General features: G+C 42.1%; 1 protein-coding gene across 1 annotated transcript in view; it reads left to right on the top strand.

Annotated features, from left to right (window-relative positions):
* The window catches only part of chsy1 (chondroitin sulfate synthase 1), a 33,276-nt gene extending 14,913 nt beyond the window's left edge, over nucleotides 1-18,363 (top strand). The window contains exon 2 of the mRNA XM_020516771.2: nucleotides 15,636-18,363. Coding sequence (XP_020372360.1) covers nucleotides 15,636-17,222 — 1,587 coding nt within the window. The 3' untranslated portion in view covers nucleotides 17,223-18,363. The remainder of the gene's footprint in view (nucleotides 1-15,635) is intronic.
* The last annotated feature ends 71 nt before the right edge of the window (nucleotides 18,364-18,434 follow it).

Raw genomic sequence — 18,434 nt, 5'->3', positions numbered from 1 at the left:
GTAATCATAAGTAGCAAGTTAAAGAGACATGTCAGGCTGGAACAGGCCAGGGAATGAGGAATGACTGTTGGATTAAATTGTATCTGTCTCAATGTAAGAGAGCTGACGGGTAAGGCCAATGAACTCTGGGTGTGGAAGGTACATGGTGCTTGGATATTATAGCCACTACAGAAATGTGGCTAAGGGAGGGACAGGACTGGCAGCTTAATGTGCCAGGATACAGGTGCTTTAGGTAGGACGGAGGTGGAGGAAAGAGGGGAGGGGGAGTTGCATTTTTGATTAAGGGAAGTATCATAGCAGTAAGAGATGAAATATCTGAGGGATCATCCACTGAGGCTTTGTGGGTGGAGCTAAAAATAAGAAGCAGGTGGTGATGTTATTGGGTTTGTACTATCGGCCCCCAAATAGTCAATAAGAATTAGAGGAACAAATATGCGGGGAGACTGGGGAGACCAAGAGCAATAGAATTGTCATAGTGGGGTATTTTAATTTTCCTAACATAGACTGGGACTGCCATAGTATTAAGGGGGCTTAGATGGAGTGGAGTTTATTAAATGTGTTCAGGAAAGTTTCCTCAAGCAGTACATAGAGGGCCCTACTCTGGAAGGGGCAAAACTTGACTACAGTTGGGAAACAGGGCAAGGCAGGTGACAGTGGGGGAGCACTTTTGGACCAGTGACTGTAACTATTTTAAAATTAATAGAACTATGGCGAAGGACAAAACTGGCCCACAGGTTCAAGTTCTAAATTGGGGCAAAGTGAATTTTGATGGAATCAGACAGGAGCTTGCAGGGGTTGATTGGAGTAGTTTGTTTGCAGGCAAAAGGAACCTTTGCTAAGTGGGAGGCTTTTAAAAGTGTGATAGCTAGAGTTCAAGGTCTGTATGTTCCTGTGAGTGTGAAGGGCAAGGTTGGCAGGAGTAGGGAACCCTGGATGACGAGATATTGAGGCTTTGACCAGAAAGGAGGAGGCATGGCTCAATACGGGTAGCTGGGATCAAGGGAATCCCTAGAAGTATATAGGGGATACAGGAGTTTACTGAAGAAGGAAATCAGGAGGGCGAAAAGGGAGCATGAGATAGCTTTGGCTGAGAAGATTAGGGTGAATCCAAAGAGATTCTTTTAGTATATTAAAAGAAAAAGAATAACCAGAGAGAAAATAGGACCCCTCAAGGACCAAAGTGGACATGTATGTGTGGAACCGCGGGAGATGGGCGAAGTCCTCTGAATATTTCTCCTCTGTTTACCGTGAAGAAAGGCATGAAGACTTGGGAACTTAGTGGCGATATCTTGGGGACAGTCCATATCATAGTAGAGGAGGTGTTGGAAGTATTAGAATGTATGAGGGTGGTAAAACTCCTGGTCGTGACCAGATATTTCCAAGATCCATGCAAGAGGCTATAGAAGTTGCAGGGACCCTGGCTGATGGATTTCAGTACAGCCTTCGATAAGGTGCCACATGGTAGGCTGCTCTGGAAGGTTAGATCACATGGAATCCTGGGAGAGCTGGCAAATTGGATACACAATTGGCTTGATGGTAGGAAGTAGAGAGTAATAGTGGAGGCCTGTGACTAGTGGTGTGCCTCGGGTTGGTGCTGGGCCCTTTGCTATTATCTATATCAATGATTTGGATGAGAATATAGAAGGCATGATTAGTAAGTTTGCGGATGACTCTTAAAAAGGGTGGTATCGTGGACAATGAGGAAGGTTATCAGAAATTGCAGCAGGATCTTGATCAGCTGGGGAAGTGGGCTGAGAAATGGCAAATGGAGTTGAAATAGATAAATGTGAGGTGTTGCATTTTGGAAAATCAAATCAAGGTAGGAGTTGCATGGTGACTGGTAGGGCCTTAAGGAACGTAGTGGAACAGAGGGACCTTGGAGTTCAGGTGCCCACTTCTCTGAAAATGGAGTCACGGGTAGACAGGACAGTGAAGAAGGTTTTTGGCACAATGGCCTTCGTCACTCAGGGCATCGAGTATAGAAGTTGGGAAGTTATGTTGCAGTTGTACAGGACGTTGGTAAGGTCGCACTTGGAGTACTGTGTTCAGTTTTGGTCACCTTGCTACAGGAAGGATGTTATTAAACTGGAAAGAATGCAGAAGCAATTTACAAGGATGTTGCCAGGATTTGAGGGACTGAGTTATAGGGAGAGTTTTGACAAGCTAGGACTGTTTTCTTTAGAGCATAAGAGACTGAGGGGGGGGGGATCTTATAGAAGTGTATAAGATCATGAGAGGCATGGATAGGGTGACTGCACTCAGTCGTTTTCCCAAATGCTGGGGAATCGAGGACTAGAGGGCATCATTTAAGGTAAGAGGATAAAGAATACATGGGAACCTGAGGGATAACCTTTTTAGAGGTTGGTACGCGTATGGAATAAGCTGCCAGCGGAAGTAGTTAAGACGGGTACATCAACAAAATTTTAAAAGGTGTTTGGACAAATACGTGGCTAGGAAAAGTTTAGAAGGATATGAGCCAAGTGCAGGGAAATGGGGTTAGTGTGGATAGACGTTTTGGTCGGCAAGGACCCATATGGGCCGAAGGTCCTGTCTCCATGCTGTCGGGCTCTTGCTTTCGCTCCCCATGTGCCTGGATGAGTGCTGCTCCAACAACACTCAGCTCAACACCACCCAGGACAAAGCAGCCCGTGTTATGGGCATCACATCCGCAAGCATCCGTGCCCCTCTCACATACATACTGCTGCTCAGCATCATCGGCAAGATGCGCAGCAGAAATTTGCGTGAGTTCATTAGACAGCATCTTCCAAACCCATGATCCTTATCCACCTTGAAGGAGAAGGCCAGCAGTTCGTGAGAATGCCACTATATGTAAGCTCCCCTCCAAGCCACTAGCCATCCTAAGTCGGAAATATACTATTGTGCCTTCACTTCGTTGGGTCAACGTCCTGGAATGCCTTCCCTAACACATTGTAGGTTTGCCTACAGCACGTGGACTGCAGTGGTTCAATAAATCAAATCACCACCATCGCCACCTTCTTGATGGTAGCTAGGGTTGAGCAATAAATGCTGGCCAGTCAGTGAGGCCCACATACTACAAGAGAATATTTTTTTAAAAATTGTACAACTCTGAATTTTGTTTCAGACAATATTCTAATGCTGATCTTTTGATTAAGTTGGTGCTTGTTTGAAAAGTTAGCTTTCACCTGACACCTTTTTTAGACGGTACATTGAAATCAAACTTTAAATGGAGCTGAACTCATGTCATGTACTTTCTCTAAGGTGTTTTTTTCAGTCTGTGATTTTAATCACTGACATTACACCCCAACAGGTCTACCTTCAGCACCATGCAACCAATAAACAGATTGAAACCTCGCTGTAACTGGGAGTCACTAATAACAGCTCCATGGCAATAGTGCGAATTGGTCATCTGAACAAGTTGACTAAAAATATCCAAGTACTGTTTATGAGCTGGCTGTGTTGTTCTGTAGCTCCATGCTGAAAATCATCTTCTACCCTTAATGGCCAGCCCATGAGGTGGTGGTGACATTTATTTAATGCCTTGTCTCACCGTATATGAGGGAGCGAATGGAGAGTAAACAGATTGTTTGTTTGAAACTAACCTGATTTGTGCAGCTATCCACTTTTTAAAATATTAATCCCAGAGTGTGCAAGCTCTCCTTTTACCATAGTTGTATATATCACCATTTAGATGTTTCAAGTCTCGTTAAATGTCAGCAAGCTGTCACTAATGGGTACGATTGTCTGCCTAAGAAATTCTGTCTCACTAGTCAAGGGTTCGTGGGTTTTGTGTGGCTGATGAGCGTGATCCTGGGACTGCATCTCTGATCACACGTTTGCCAAGTGGAAGTGGTCCTTGAGATTGCTGTTATTCCTTTCTCTGGTTCCTCTTCCATATTTCCACTTGCTGCCAGATGTTCTTCACGAATTGTGTCCTTTCTTACAGGAATTTCCTCCAAGTCAGTTTCTTCTGAATGATAGTCTCCCATGCATTTCTTGAGGGAAGTCTTTGAAACAGTTCCTTTGCCCTCCTCTCGTTCCTTGAGTTTGATGAAGATGATTGGCTTTGGTAGTTGGACGTCAGGTATCCTAAGCATGTAGATAACCCACTAGAGTTGGTTCCTACTGGTGCCATTAGCTGCTTCAAGGACACTTAGTATGTCTGTCTTCCCAGCCAATATGGAGAATCTTGGTCTTGGTGTTGAGATGGTACTTCTCAAGGGACTTGATGTGATGTCTATGACATAGTCCATTGGCCCATTTAAAAGTAACAGTCCACTGGGAACAGAGATTTCCGCTTATCCCAGAAGCAATACTAAGTAGGGTATTCCTTGCTAAATGCATAATGCTTCTAGCTTTACTCTCGACAGGTTAAAGGTTAGGTTATTGTAACAGAAAAGCTTTGTAAAGTAGCTTGTGGGAAATATAGATTCACATGGGTGTCTCAACATGTTCTGTTGCCTGATGTTGGTCATGGTCCTAATACACAGATGTGTTTAGAATGAAGAAGTTTAGTGTCTTATCCCTTTAGGTTGCTGCTTAAACACTTCTGCCTTCTCTCTTTGAGAAGGGATCTAAATGGGCATGCTAAAGGTTCCTTCAGATCACTGTTTGTTGATCTCCAGTTCCCCCTTTTGAGAGGTGGTTCCACAAAGGGTTGAAGTCTGCTAGCTGTCTATTGCATTAATCAAACTGACTAAATGGCTATCGCCTTGGGAAAAGATTATTAGAGAGTGGGTGGTAGGGCTGAATTCATTGTTATAAAATGTAGTTTTGTTGATATGATTTTTAATGCTATGGTTGTAGATGGTGGTGTGTTCACCGAGCTGGGAGGTTTGATAGCAGACGTTTCGTCCCTTTACTAGGTTACGTCCTCGGTGCTGTTGTCTTGTGCAGGTTCAAATTTATATGGTCTGATCATATAAATTTGAACCAGCACAAGACAACAGCGCTTCACAGGAAGCTCCACAGCACTGAGGATGTCACCTAGTAAGGGAACGAAACATCTGCTATCAAACCTCCCAGCTCGGCTAACACACCGACAATATACAACCAGCACCCTGAGCTATAAATCTTCACTCAAACCCTTAATGCTATGGTCTTCAGGTTGTAAGTGGAAAGGACTTTTTCCAAGCAAATATTAGATTTCATTGCATGACCCAAACTTATTGTGTATAGGTCTAGCGGGCAGTTTATCACTGCTTAATCTTTGCCCAAGTTTAATTGGTGTGGTTTCTGTCTGTGCATGTACTTTGTAACTTTAGGAATATGTGCCATCATCTTTATGACATGGTGACATGCAGAAGGTCACCACAGTGTCAACAATGCTTTTCCTAAATGAGTGATGCAGGGTTTCCTTCAATGGTTCATTATGCCACAACAGGCATCGTTGCAAAATTCAAGAGGGGTCAGGACCCTGAGTGGGGATGCAAGCTGAAATTTTGGAATTGCAATCTCGGGGATAGCAATGGCTGGGATGGATCTGCATCCAAGTTACAAAAGCTGTGCTCCTTCTTTAAGTGCTTGCTTTTTTCAGCCTCATCCACTCTTTGTAGCTCTCACTGAGAGTTTGTGATCATTTTCAAGCCTGCGTAGAGTATAGTGAGGAATAAAACATGGACACTCTGCACTAATGTATCTATCTCCAGCATAGTGCAACAAATGAACAGACCGAGATCTAGCTGGAACTAGGGACTCTTTCACAGTTTGATAGCTCCGTGATAGTGGTGTTAATTGTCTAGCTGCACTGCTGTGTTGTTGTGATATGTATTCATGCTGACAAAGCCGTTGCCTTTCATAATGCCCATTCAGTGGGAGTGAAATCTACTTGATCAGTGTCAAATCCTACACTGAGGGACTACAGGGGAGCAGGTTGATTCTTTGGGATCAACTTGACTTTGTAATCATACCTTTTTGGCGGGGGGGGTGGCAGGTAAAAATGAACAATTGTGTAAAATCAGGATTTGAGTTACCTAATTCCCGATAAAAGTTTGGTCCTGTGCAAGTCCTTTAATTTTTGGCTCCTTATTTTAAAAAGAAAATTAGTACGCAGTCCTGAACTCGTGAGCAGTAGCAATCATACTGAATGCATTTGTAAACATGGTTTGACCTAACACATTGAATTAATAGGCTAGAATTTCATTTAGCAGCAGACAGCTAGAAGTTCTGATTGGAGAAACTTGCTGTATAGCAGCTGTCTCTTTGTCTCTAAAATTGAAAGACTATCTTGGAGGTATCTTAATCTCTAATGTCTCTATTCTCTCAAGCTGTTCCAACATCTCCCGTCTTGTTCGAGAAGGGAAGTAGGGATAATCCAGGATACTACAGATCAGTGAGTCTCATGTCGGTGGTTGGGAAACTATCGGAGAGAATTCTCAGGGACAGGATTTATGTACATTTGGAAAAGCATGGCCTAATTAGGGACAGTCAGCATGGCTTTGTGCAGGGCAGGTCATGTCTTATTAACTTGATTGAATTTTTGGAGGAAGTGAAGGTGATCGACGAGGATAGAGCAGAGAATGTTGTTTACATGGATTTTAATAAGGCTTTTAACAAGTTGCTCATGGTAGGCTCATCCAGAAGATTAAGATGCATGGGATCCATGGTGACTTGGCTGCTTGTATTCAGAATTGGCTTGGCCATAGAAGACAGAGGGTATTCGTGGAAGGATGTTTTTCTGGCTGGAGATCAAGGGTTAAGGAAAAGTATAAAGCAGGACTCTGAACAGCATTGATGTACAGAAGGATCTTGGGGTTCAAGTCCACAGCTCCCTGAAAGTGACATGTAAGCAGATAGGGTTGTAAAGAATGTGAATGGAATGCTTGCTTTTATTGGTCAGGAAGTTGAGTACTAGAGTCGAGATGTCATGTTGCACCATAGGTCTGGTGTGTTTTCTTTGCAGTTTCTTCAGCCTGTTGATGACTACCCAATCCAATATTTATTTCTTCTCGATCAGTCAAGCTTTTGTTTTTGTGCGGGTGTCCATAGTTCAAAAAATTTATGAAGAATTCACTTTGTTTACTTGCCAATGGTGTAATCTTCCAGTAACCCCAAAATTTCCCCTCATTTGTATGGTTGCCAGTATATTTATAGAAATTCTTGGTACTTTTTTTTCGCTTAGGCTTCTGTTTTGCTCTCCTGATTTGTTTTGCTTCCCTGTTGTTTCATTTTCCCTGTATTGTTGATAGGGCAGTCTCCTTGCTTTCCTTATTCCTCACATTCATTGCTTGGCTTCTTTCACCTTTCCCTCCTCCCCAATTACCCTGTTTGTGTTCTCTATGCGGTATTCCTGAATGCATTGGCCTTTTTCTTCTGCTCTAACACTACTGTCCAGTGAATTTCCCTTGCTCAGTGCTCATTAACCCCACATGTACACCAGTGCAAGTTGAAATTATCTTAAGCTTTCCACATGAACCAAAGCCCTGGTTAGACCACCATCTGGAGTAAGATGTTCAATTCCAGCACCACATGGACAATGTAACTGTCATGGGAAAGAGTGCAGTGCAGATTTGCCAGCAGATTGCTAGTTGGGGCACTACTTCAGAATTAGAATTTCAGCTGCCTAGGTCATAACATTCAGCATTCCCTCCTTTTAAAATTATTTCTCTTTTCTCTTCTAAATATTTTTGTAAAGTTCTTTGTTTAACCAAGCTATTGGTCATTTCTGATCCATCTGTTAACCATCTGGAATGTTTTGATGCATTAAATGCTGATATAGACTTGGATGCTTACAGCATAGGCGGCCACTTTACCCATCTGTTGGGTCCATGCTAATCAATAAAGACTAGACTTTACTAATCCAATTTTTCAGCTTTTGGCCCATCGTCCTAGAGACTGCGATAACACAAGGGAGTGTCTAAATACAATTTAAATGTTACAAGAGTTTCTGACTCATCCAGCTTTTTAGGTAATGAGTTCCAGGCACCCACCACTGTCTGGAAATAACATTCTCCTCACTGTTCTACTCTCCCCTTCAATCTGTACCCCATAGTTATCAACCCCTCTACTAGTGGAAAAGATGTCTTCCTACCCATCCATATTATGCTGTCATAATCTTATACACCTCTATTAGGTCCCCTGCATGCTTTGTTGTTCCAGAGGAAACAATCCCAACATATCCAATCCAGACAGCATTGTGGTAAATCCACTTTGCACCCTCTCCCATGCAGTCATATTTTTTTCCTTTTAACGTGGCGACCAGAACTGCATGCAGTACTCCAGTTGTGGCCTAATCGGTGTTTTACGCAGTTCCAATGTAACATCCATGCTGTTGTATTCTGTGCTTCAGCTAATAAAGGCCAGTATCCCAAATGCCTTCCCAACATCCGTATCTACCCACTCTTTCATCTGGGCAGCAGCAGTTCAAGAACACAGCTTGCCACTTAAGAGTATTTGGGATGTGTAATAAATTTCTGCCTTGTGACATCCACACCCAAAGAACAAGTATGTTATTAAATCTGTATATGCTACGTGCGAGTAATCTGCTTGATTAAATTCATTGCCAGAAAAATTCCCAAATTTAGGTGATCTTCATTTGTTCCCCATTTTAATGTACTTTCACTAAGCTTGTTTCCTTTCTATGGCCTGTTTGTTGGTATATATTTTTTGCCAAGTTAAGCTCATGACAACATCACAATGCACTTAATGTCAGGACCCGTAAGCAAAATAAGATTGTATCTCACTAGCCACTAGATAAGTTAACCTTCTTTTGCCATAAGCAAAAAAAATCCCCTTCCTGTTGTAAGGATATCTATGGCGTCAGTTTAAAGGCTGGAGAACTGGACTTCATTGTTGAGAATTTTTCCAATTATAAGAGCACAGTCTTTCCAGCTGAAGGTCAGCTTTGAACAACTTGGTTGGCTGTCGGAACCAGAGTGTTTTTTTTTTAAATGAACGTGGCGGAATTAATAAAAACCAAAGGAACTGCGGATGCTGTGAATCGGAACAAAAACAAAGTTGCTGGAAAAGCTCAGCAGGTCTGGCAGCATCTGTGAAGAGAAAATCAAGAGTTAACGTTTCGGGTCTGGTCAGCATCCGCAGTTCTTTCGGGTTTTTATTTAGAAGGTTTTAGTTAATTAATATGTGTATATATAATTCCCTGAATTTCTTTCAAGTCACGGTCCTGAGAGAACTGAAGGTTTTATCAGTGTAAGGAAGAGGTGACATTTTAGGTCAGACGATGCATGTCAGGTGTGAGACCTTGTTTGGAATCTGTTTGTGTTTTAGTTTGGAGAAGCTGCCAATACTGATTTGTCACACTAACTGAAAGCACCTCATTGCAGCTGCTAGTATACTTATGACATAATTATCGGAGATGAATCCTCTGACAATAGGAATAACATCCGTTAGAAATGGATGCAGGAATTTTAATGGAAATGTATACAAGGAATACAATGACTTCAACTGTAAACTGTTATTTAAACTTCAGTTACACCTCGGACTGATTTAAGGAAGCTTCATCTGAGTGTAACGAATGGGTGGCGTTAATCCATGTCAAATATATTGTAACTTCTTCATTAATACTTGTTTAGCCATTAGTAAAAGGTAAGTGTTAACCTTTATCCAGCAGAACCTGTAATGTTTGTAAGCAACTGGCATTGGTGAAAACGAAACATCTGTATGGTTCAAACCCCAGTCAAGCAGTTTGATGGAATACTCCAATTGTGAGGTCATGTAAGCAGATACCAGGACTCTTGGCTTGAGCAGGGGCAGTCACTTTACGCAAGGTTGATATCTTCTGGCTGCTCAGCTAAACACATGCTGGATTTATAGCTTTAGTGATCAAAGGCTACCATAATCATACGGTTAAGAGCCATGGAATTAACCACTTCAAAAGTAAACCCTTGATAAATTTTAGTGGCACTCTATAGCAATCTATGCAAGCCTAACTCTGCAGCAACAGTTGAGCATTTAAATTATAATTTCTATTTGCCACTTTCCTGGTTAAGACAGTGAGGGAAGAGCACGTCTTGCCACTCAATGTCCATCTCTGACGCGGTTACAGAATGGGACCCAGAACTTTCACTTTGGCAGCAGTGCTTATGGGCATGTCCACAAAACCAGAAAGAGTGGGTATTGCGTTAGAAAGGGAACGATGGTGGTAAGGTCTGATGTCTTATGCTGCACTCAACCCTTAAAGAGTTGGTTCTTGTACAGTTCTTGGTTACGTAATTGTTGAGCGTAGTAGCAGGCTTAACTGAAATCAGTGCAACTGGAGAATGGTCCAGAAAATACAGGTTCAAGTCCCATCTACTCCAGAGATATATCACAACATCCCTGAGCAGGTTACTCCTTTTTAAAAAAAAAATTAAAACTTCACCAAAAAATAGCTTATCTTCTATGCTGGAGAATCACATTCACTTTCTCCAATGTCTTCATGAGTAACCAATCTTGACCCCTGATTGCACCATTACCCTAAGAATGAATGGTTTTGGTGTTCAGGATGTTTCTATGGCTCCAACAATTGCACCAATATTGACTAGCCACGACATTTTAAAATGTTCTCCAAAAGCTGGTGCTACATCACTATGCGTTTGGCTGTTCAATATATATTCCCTTTTAAGTAATATTTAGGATCACTGCTGTAATCCTCAGTCATATCAGCAAATTACCATAAAACTGAAGTGTTGTGAGAGACCACAATAAACTGGGAGTAATTTAGTTTGATCGAAATCTTTGAATGATTTCAAATTAGTGATGACAAAATAGGACAGATCAACATCAACTTGGTGGTATAGCCCCCTCCCTAGCTCATCCACAGGCTTTGCCACCTTCACTTATTCAATTCTATCAAATAACACAGAATGAAGTTGACCTTTAAAATTGAAGTAAAAGTTTAGCTGTACAATTATGGTCAATTTTGCATAAAAGCTTTGTCACATGGTTCTCTTCGTGAATACTTTACTGTGTCCCCTAATCTAATCTGTACTTTTTGTTTCCCAGTGTGTTGATGACTATATTGATGTTGCTTTTTTTCCCCTAAAATTAAATGTTTATTCAAATTTGCACCTCCTTTGCTTTCAGGTTATTCATCTTCAGCTCTTTCCTTCCTCAACTTTTCTATTTCTGGGAATAAATTGTCAACCAATTTCTATTAAAAGTCTTAGACCCAACTTGTTCATACAGGAAGTTGATGGGAGGGAGTAAGAGCTATGCTAATCTGCCTGTTTATCCATCCCACACAAGTATCTCCACTATGTTTTCCTTCTTGTCAACCAAACATTCTCTAAACGACCATCCCATTTCCGGCACTTCTGTCCTCCTTCCTCCCTAAGCCTTGCGTTCCCACTTCCATTCCTTCCCACACAACAGTAAGAAAGACACAATAAGTGTCCCATTGTCTTCCACGTGCATCCCACTAGAATATTCAACAGATAATCTTCACATTCTCCCCTCTCCTGGTACTTTCCCAGTCAAGTGGAGGAGAAAACCCTTGTCCCTCCACCAACTCCCTAGTTATAAGCCAAGTCCCAAGCTGTTCATCCTTGTGATAGACCAATTGTATCGACCATAGGCTGATGCAGTGTTTCAGTGAAGTACTGCGATAATGACTAATCTCTTGAATGTATAACAATGCAAGGCTATTTAAATTTGCCACTTGGGTTTAAACATACTGTGGTGATTTTGATTTGCTCTTCCTGATGTCAAGAAACATCTCAACAGACTAGATGCAGCAAAGGCAATGGGACCTAATAATTTCTTGTCTTAGTCCTTAAGATTTGTGCTCCAGAACTAGCTAATTTCTAGTCAAGCTGATTTAACATGGCTACATTAGCATTTGCCACAAAAAGGTCAGCTTCAGCTTCTGTCTGGTCAGTCAGCGTCCTATAAGTCTGCTTTCATTGTCACTGCTAGAAAACAGTGCCTGCAAATAGCCTGTTCACTGATACTCAGTTTGGTTTCTACCAGAGCTACTTGATTCCAGATTTCATTGCAGCCTTCGTTCAGCCATATGCTTGAATACTGAGGTGAGATTGGTTTCTCAACAAAAGGGCAACATTTCACTGATTAGTATCAAAATTCCAAGCGAAATTAATGGGACTTGATCCTTTGCTTGGTGTTACGATCCCAGAATAAAACCTAGCTTGATAGATCGTGTTCAAATTTTGCAGTTGATTACTGTGGTGGTTAATTGCTGAATCATATGCACGTAGGCTGCAAACAGTCTTTAACAAAGAACATTTAAGTCAATTGCATGGAAGAATAAAGTGCTCTGACCTTTTTAAGGTATCATAACAGAACTAACCAAAATTTATCTGTCTCCCTTTTAAATCTGAGTCCCAAATTGTTTGTTTTAATTCAGTTGTGGAACATAAACGTTTCTGGCAGGCCAGCATTTGTTGTTTGTATGTAGTTGCCCTTGAGGTGATGGTGAGCTGCCGCTTTGAACTGCTGCAGTCCACCTGCAATGGGTTGACCCAAAGTACCACTAGGGAGGGAATTCCAGGCTTTTGACTCAGCAAAAGTCGGGAAAAAGTCAGTATGGTGAGTGGCTTGGAGGAGAACTTGCAGGTCATGGTGTTCCCATGTATCTGCTGCCCTCGTCCTTTCAGATGGACGTGCATGTGGGTTTGAAAAGTGATGTCTAAGGATTTAGGTGAATTTCTGCAATACATGTTGCTGCTACTGAGCATTACTGGTGGATGGAATGGATGCTTATGGATGTGGTGCCAGTCATCCGGGCGAATGGGAAGTATTCCATCATGCTCCTGACTTGTGCCTTGGACAAGCTTTAGGGAATCGGGAGGTGAGTAACTTGCTGCAGTATTCCTAGCCTCTGACCCGCTCTTGTAGGCAGTATTCATGTGGTAAGTCCAGTTCAGTTTCTGGTCACTGGTAGTCCATGGGATGTGGATAGTGGGATTCATTGATGGTAACATCCTTAAATGTCAAAGGACAGTGGTTACATATTCCATCTTATTGGAGATGGTTACTGTCTGGCATGTGTGTGGCGTAAATTTTACTTGGCCACTTTTCAGCCCAAGCCTAGAGATTGTCATGTTGCATTTGAACATGGACTTCTTCAGTATCTGAGGAGTCATGAACATTGTGTACTCAACAATGAACATCCACACTTCTGACCTAATAATGGAGGGAAGGTCATTGAAGCAACCAACAAAGGTTGGACCTAGGACACTACCCTGAGGAACTCCTGTTGAGATGACTCAGCTCCAGCATACACCACTATCTTCCTATGTGACAGGTATGACTTCAACCAATGAGAGTTTGCCCCTGATTACCATTGATACCAGTTTTTCTAGGGTTCCTTGATGCCACACTTGCTGAAATGTGGGCTTGATGTCAAGAACTGTTGGCTCTGACTTCTGGAATTTGGCTGTTTTGACCATGTTTGAACTAAGGCTGTAATGAGGTCAGGAACTGTGTGGCCCTGTTGGAACCCAAGCTGGGCGTTGCTGAGCAGGTGCTGCTTGATAGCACTGTTGATGACACCTTCCATCACTTTACTGATGATCAAGAGTAGACTGATAGGGTGGTAATTGGTTGGGTTGGATTTGTCCTGCATTTTCGTGTACAGGACACATCTGGGCAATTTTCCACATTGTTGTGTAGATGTCATTGTTGTAGCTGTACTGGAACAACTTGGCTAAAGGTAAAGCAAGTTCTGGAGCATAAATCTTCAGTACTGTTGTTGAATGTTGCAGTATCCTATGCCTGCAACTATTTCCTGATATTACGTGGAGTGAATCGAATTGGCTAAATTTTGGCATCTGTGATGATGGGGACCAGTAGACAATGCTGAGTTGGATCATCCTGTTTAGTAGCTTCACCAGGTTGGTACCAAATTTTTAGGTATGCCTCTTGCAGCCACTGGCGTGCCCTGCTGCACTCTGCATTGGAACAGGGTTGATCTCCTGGCTTGAAGGTTATGGTAGAGCCGGGGATATACTGGGCTCCGAGTTGCAGATTGCATTGGAATATCATTCTGCTACTTTTAACTTCTCACAACACCCAGTCTTGAGTTGCTGGATTTGTTTGTAGTCTCTTCCCAACTAGCATGACAGATGCATGTGTTAGCAGGCAGACTGGTGAGGACGAGGTTGAGTATGTTTTACACTTCCACTGGTTCCTTCACTACCTGCTGCAAACCTAGTCAAACCTTAGGACCTGACCAGCTATTGCTGCTGCCAAGCCACTCTTGGTTGTGAACATTTGAAATCCCTTACCTAGCGTATATTCTGCACCCTTGCCACACTCGGTGCTTCCTCCAAATGTTATTCAACATGGAGGAGCAGTGATTCATCAGCTGAGGTAGGACAGTCTGTGGTAATCAGCAGGAGGTTTCCATGCCTATGTTTAATCTGATTCCATGAGACTTCATTGCTTCCAGAAGCAATGTTGAAGACACCCCAAGGCAGTTCCTTCCCAACTGTACTGGTAGATCTGTCCTACCAGGAGGACAAAATGGTGATGGTGGTGTCTGAGACATTCTGTAAGGTATGATTCCATGAGAGTGACTATTTCAGACTATTAACGAAAACTGAAATGTTGGTGAAACACAGTAGGTCTGGCAGCATATGTGACAAGAAAACAGTTCACATTTTCTCCAGCAATTTCTGTTTGTTTTAGATCGCCAGCATCTGCAGTTCTTTGTTTTTATAATGTCAGGCTGTTGCTTTGCTTTACTAGTTTGAGACAGCTCTCCCAATTTTGGCACAGGTCCCCCAGATGTTAAGGAGGGTGTTGCAGGGTTGACAGGGCTACTTTGCACCTGGGCCGTGACAGAGGCAGTTAAGAGTCAACCACATTGCTTTGGTTCTGGAGTTGACCAGACCAAGTGAGGATGACCGGTTTCCTTTCCCTGAGGGACATTATTAACCAGAAGGCTTTTTCTTTGTGTCAGCAGTGATTTCAGTTATCATTAGGTTCTTAATTCCAGATATTTATTGAATTCAAATGCCACCATCTGCCATGGCAGGATTTGAACCCAGATCCCCAGGACATTGAATGTAGCATAAACTAACCTTCTATCATACTAGAGATTTACTGAATGGTAAGGAAGATAATTGTGATTATTGGAGAACAGCCATCCCAATCCCAAGATTTTCTTGGAGTAGCCAGTGTAATAAGCTGATTGGATATGCTGTGAAACACCTTCGGGGCAGGTGGGACATGAAACTGGAACTTCTGGTCCTGAGATAGGTACAAAACCTGTGCAAAACAAGAACCCAGTTCTTTGCAGTAATATCTTACTGATGATTCCACAGTTTTAAATTCCATCTGCAAGTCCCTCAATACCGAGGCAATCAGTGACTGCAATGGAACATTCAAATTTCGACTGATAAGTAGCAAGTAATGTTTGCACCACATACGTAATGACCTCTCCAACCAGAGAAAATCCAGCCAACCATTCCTTTGACAGTCAGTCACATTTCCATTGCTGAATCCTGCACCATCAATATATAGGGGGTTCCTGTTGGGCAAATATCCCTAATGAGTGTCAGGTCCTTCTCTTTTGAAACATGCAGCATTCCTTCAGCAATCTTTGGTTTTAGAATGGTTCTTTTCTCATTTCAAAATGCAATTCAATTAAAAGTAGTGAAAAATAAGACAGTCTTTAAAGGAAACATTGAGAAAGCACATTTATGAAGTCCGTATGTGTACTTGTGTTGAATATATTTTCCTCTTTACTTGTGCAGATGCAGCAGTTGTTTTATGAAAATTATGAACAAAATAAAAAAGGCTATATCCAAGATCTACATAACAGCAAAATCCAGCGGGCAATCACTCTACACCCCAACAAGAGTCCTGAATATCAGTACCGGCTACATAGCTACATGTTGAGCCGCAAGATTATGGAGCTTCGTTATCGCACGATCCAGCTTCATCGGGAGATTGTGCTGATGGGCCGATATAGCAACTCCAAACTTCACAAAGATGACCTTCAGTTGGGAATCCCCCCTTCATTCATGCGGTTCCAGCCTCAACACAGGGAAGAGGTATTGGAGTGGGAGTTCCTGACGGGGAAATATCTTTATTCAGCTTTTGATGGGCAGCCCCCAAGGAGAGGGATGGATTCAGCTCAGAAAGAAGCTTTAGATGACATTATCATGCAGGTGATGGAGATGATCAATGCAAATGCCAAGAGCAGAGGTCGAATCATTGACTTCAAAGAAATTCAGTATGGTTATCGAAGGGTTAACCCTATGTATGGAGCAGAATATGTACTTGACCTACTACTTCTCTATAAAAAACACAAGGGCAAAAAGATGACTGTCCCCGTGAGGAGACATGCTTACTTGCAGCAAACTTTCAGCAAAATCCAGTTTGCCGAACGTGAAGAAATTGATGCAAGAGATCTGGCCAATACAATTAACAGTAACTCACGATCTCTCTCCTTCTTCTCAAACCCCCTCAAAATATTTGCCCCTTTCCAACTGGGAACCACTAAAGTTGGGACCAAGGAACCCAAAGACAAGAAAGTCAACATTTTGGTCCCGCTGTCTGGGCGGTTTGAAATGTTCGCCAGATTCATGGAAAACTTCGAAAGAACTTGTCTGGTTTCAAATCAAAATGTCAAACTAGTTATTTTGTTATTCAATTCTGATTCAAATCCAGATAAAACTAAACAAGTAGAACTGTTGAGAGATTATCAGGTAAAATACCCCAAAGCAGAGGTCCAGCTTTTCCCTGTGGCCAGTGAGTTTTCCAGGGCTCTTGCTCTGCAGCTTGGAGCTGCTCAATTTAGCAATGATTCCCTACTCTTGTTTTGTGATGTTGACTTGATTTTTACAGTAGATTTTCTGCAGCGTTGCAGGGATAATGCTTTGCCGGGGAAAGGGGCATACTTTCCAATTATCTTTACCCAATATGACCCAAAGATTGTACATGCAGGGAAAGTTCCCAATGACAATTATGCCTTCACAATACAGAGCGGATTCTGGAGAAACTATGGATTTGGGATCACTTGTGTTTACAAAAGTGATCTTTTGCTGGCTGGTGGCTTTGACGTCTCAATCCAGGGCTGGGGTATGGAAGATGTGGATCTCTTCAACAAATTCATTGAAGTTGGTTTAAAGCCATTTAGGAGTCAAGAAATTGGAATTGTTCATGTCTACCACCCAATTTATTGTGACCCAAATCTGAAAGCAAAACAATACAAGATGTGCATGGCTTCCAAAGCCTCAACTTATGGCTCCACACAGCAACTGGCAGAGCTCTGGCTGGAAAAACACAGACTCAATCTCAGCAATAGCAATCATGACGATATAAAGAGGACTTCCTAACATCCAGCTTGGCTGGAGAACTTTTTTCTAATTTATTTTTTAATGTTTTTATTGTTTTGATTTAAGCAATATGAGTTATTGTAAATAAAGAATAGAGGCGAAAGGACATTTCACTTTGAATTAAAAAAACTGTGAATGTTTGCACCAGCAATTCTGGCTGTTTACTGCTCCAGGTGCAGGCCTGGAATGAAGCAAACTGGTAATTGCACACAACTCACTGGCAGTTCCCTTGGTAGAAGAGCAGGAGACCAGCCATGGTCACCAACTTCCGAGAATAGTCTGCCCAGATCCTTGAGACGTTAAGTCTAACTTTTTTTATAATGTGAATAATTTTGGGTTGCTGTTTAAAGTTATGAAGCAACTGTGCCCATTTATAGCAGCTGAACCATTACACACTGACAATGTTGTGACTCCATAACTTTATTGTGTTTGTTTATGAATTTATGTGTCACGACATTGCTCATTTCAATTATTGACTTCATTCCTTTTTCCTCGATGAACTGAGTTTAGTCTGTATCCCAATACCAGCAGCTAAGTGCTGACTTCAGTGAGTGTTAAGTATGTTTGGAAGTGTTTGTGGCATTTTGTTTGTAGAGGTCATATTTTCCATAGATTTAATTTCCTCAGTGGTGTGTGATTCAACATGTTGAATCGACTACGCAAGATTGCCAGGGTGTCTCAGACCCTCTGTATTTGTAGCATTTTCTACACGTCTACATCGGTTGAGGAATACCTTTTGAAATTTGTCTTCCATCTTCCTCCACGTGCCCTACATTCAAAATAAACTATTTTCCTGCAGTCAAATAATATGATATCGTTCAAGCCATGACTCTGGTATAAAAGGTTCCTTTTATAGACTTGATGTAATGTGTTCATATTTTTGTAATTCAGATTGGACCAGACAGAATGAAACACAGCACTTCTGTCTTTGTAAGTGAACATTCCTTCAGACTGAAATTCTCCAGTTCTGGATGAACTCCAGCGTGAGAAGGGAGTTTCACCGCCTGTCCAGATACTACAGGATTGTTTTCTGCTTTGGGCCTGACTAAAGTATTGGTTTGTGCACTGTGTGGGGAGAACATATTATCATCCAGAGACAACAAGGTGCAGAGCTGGATGAACACAGCAGGCCGAGCAGCATCATAGGAGCAGAAAGGCTGACGTTTCGGGCTTAGACCCTTCATCAGAAATTTCTGATGAAGGCTCTAGGCC

The sequence above is a fragment of the Rhincodon typus genome, chromosome 33, assembly GCF_021869965.1.
Source record: "Rhincodon typus isolate 14 chromosome 33, sRhiTyp1.1, whole genome shotgun sequence".
NCBI lineage: Eukaryota > Metazoa > Chordata > Chondrichthyes > Orectolobiformes > Rhincodontidae > Rhincodon > Rhincodon typus.
The sequence above is the reverse complement of the archived record's forward strand: the minus strand, read 5'-3'. Positions and strand labels throughout refer to the sequence as shown.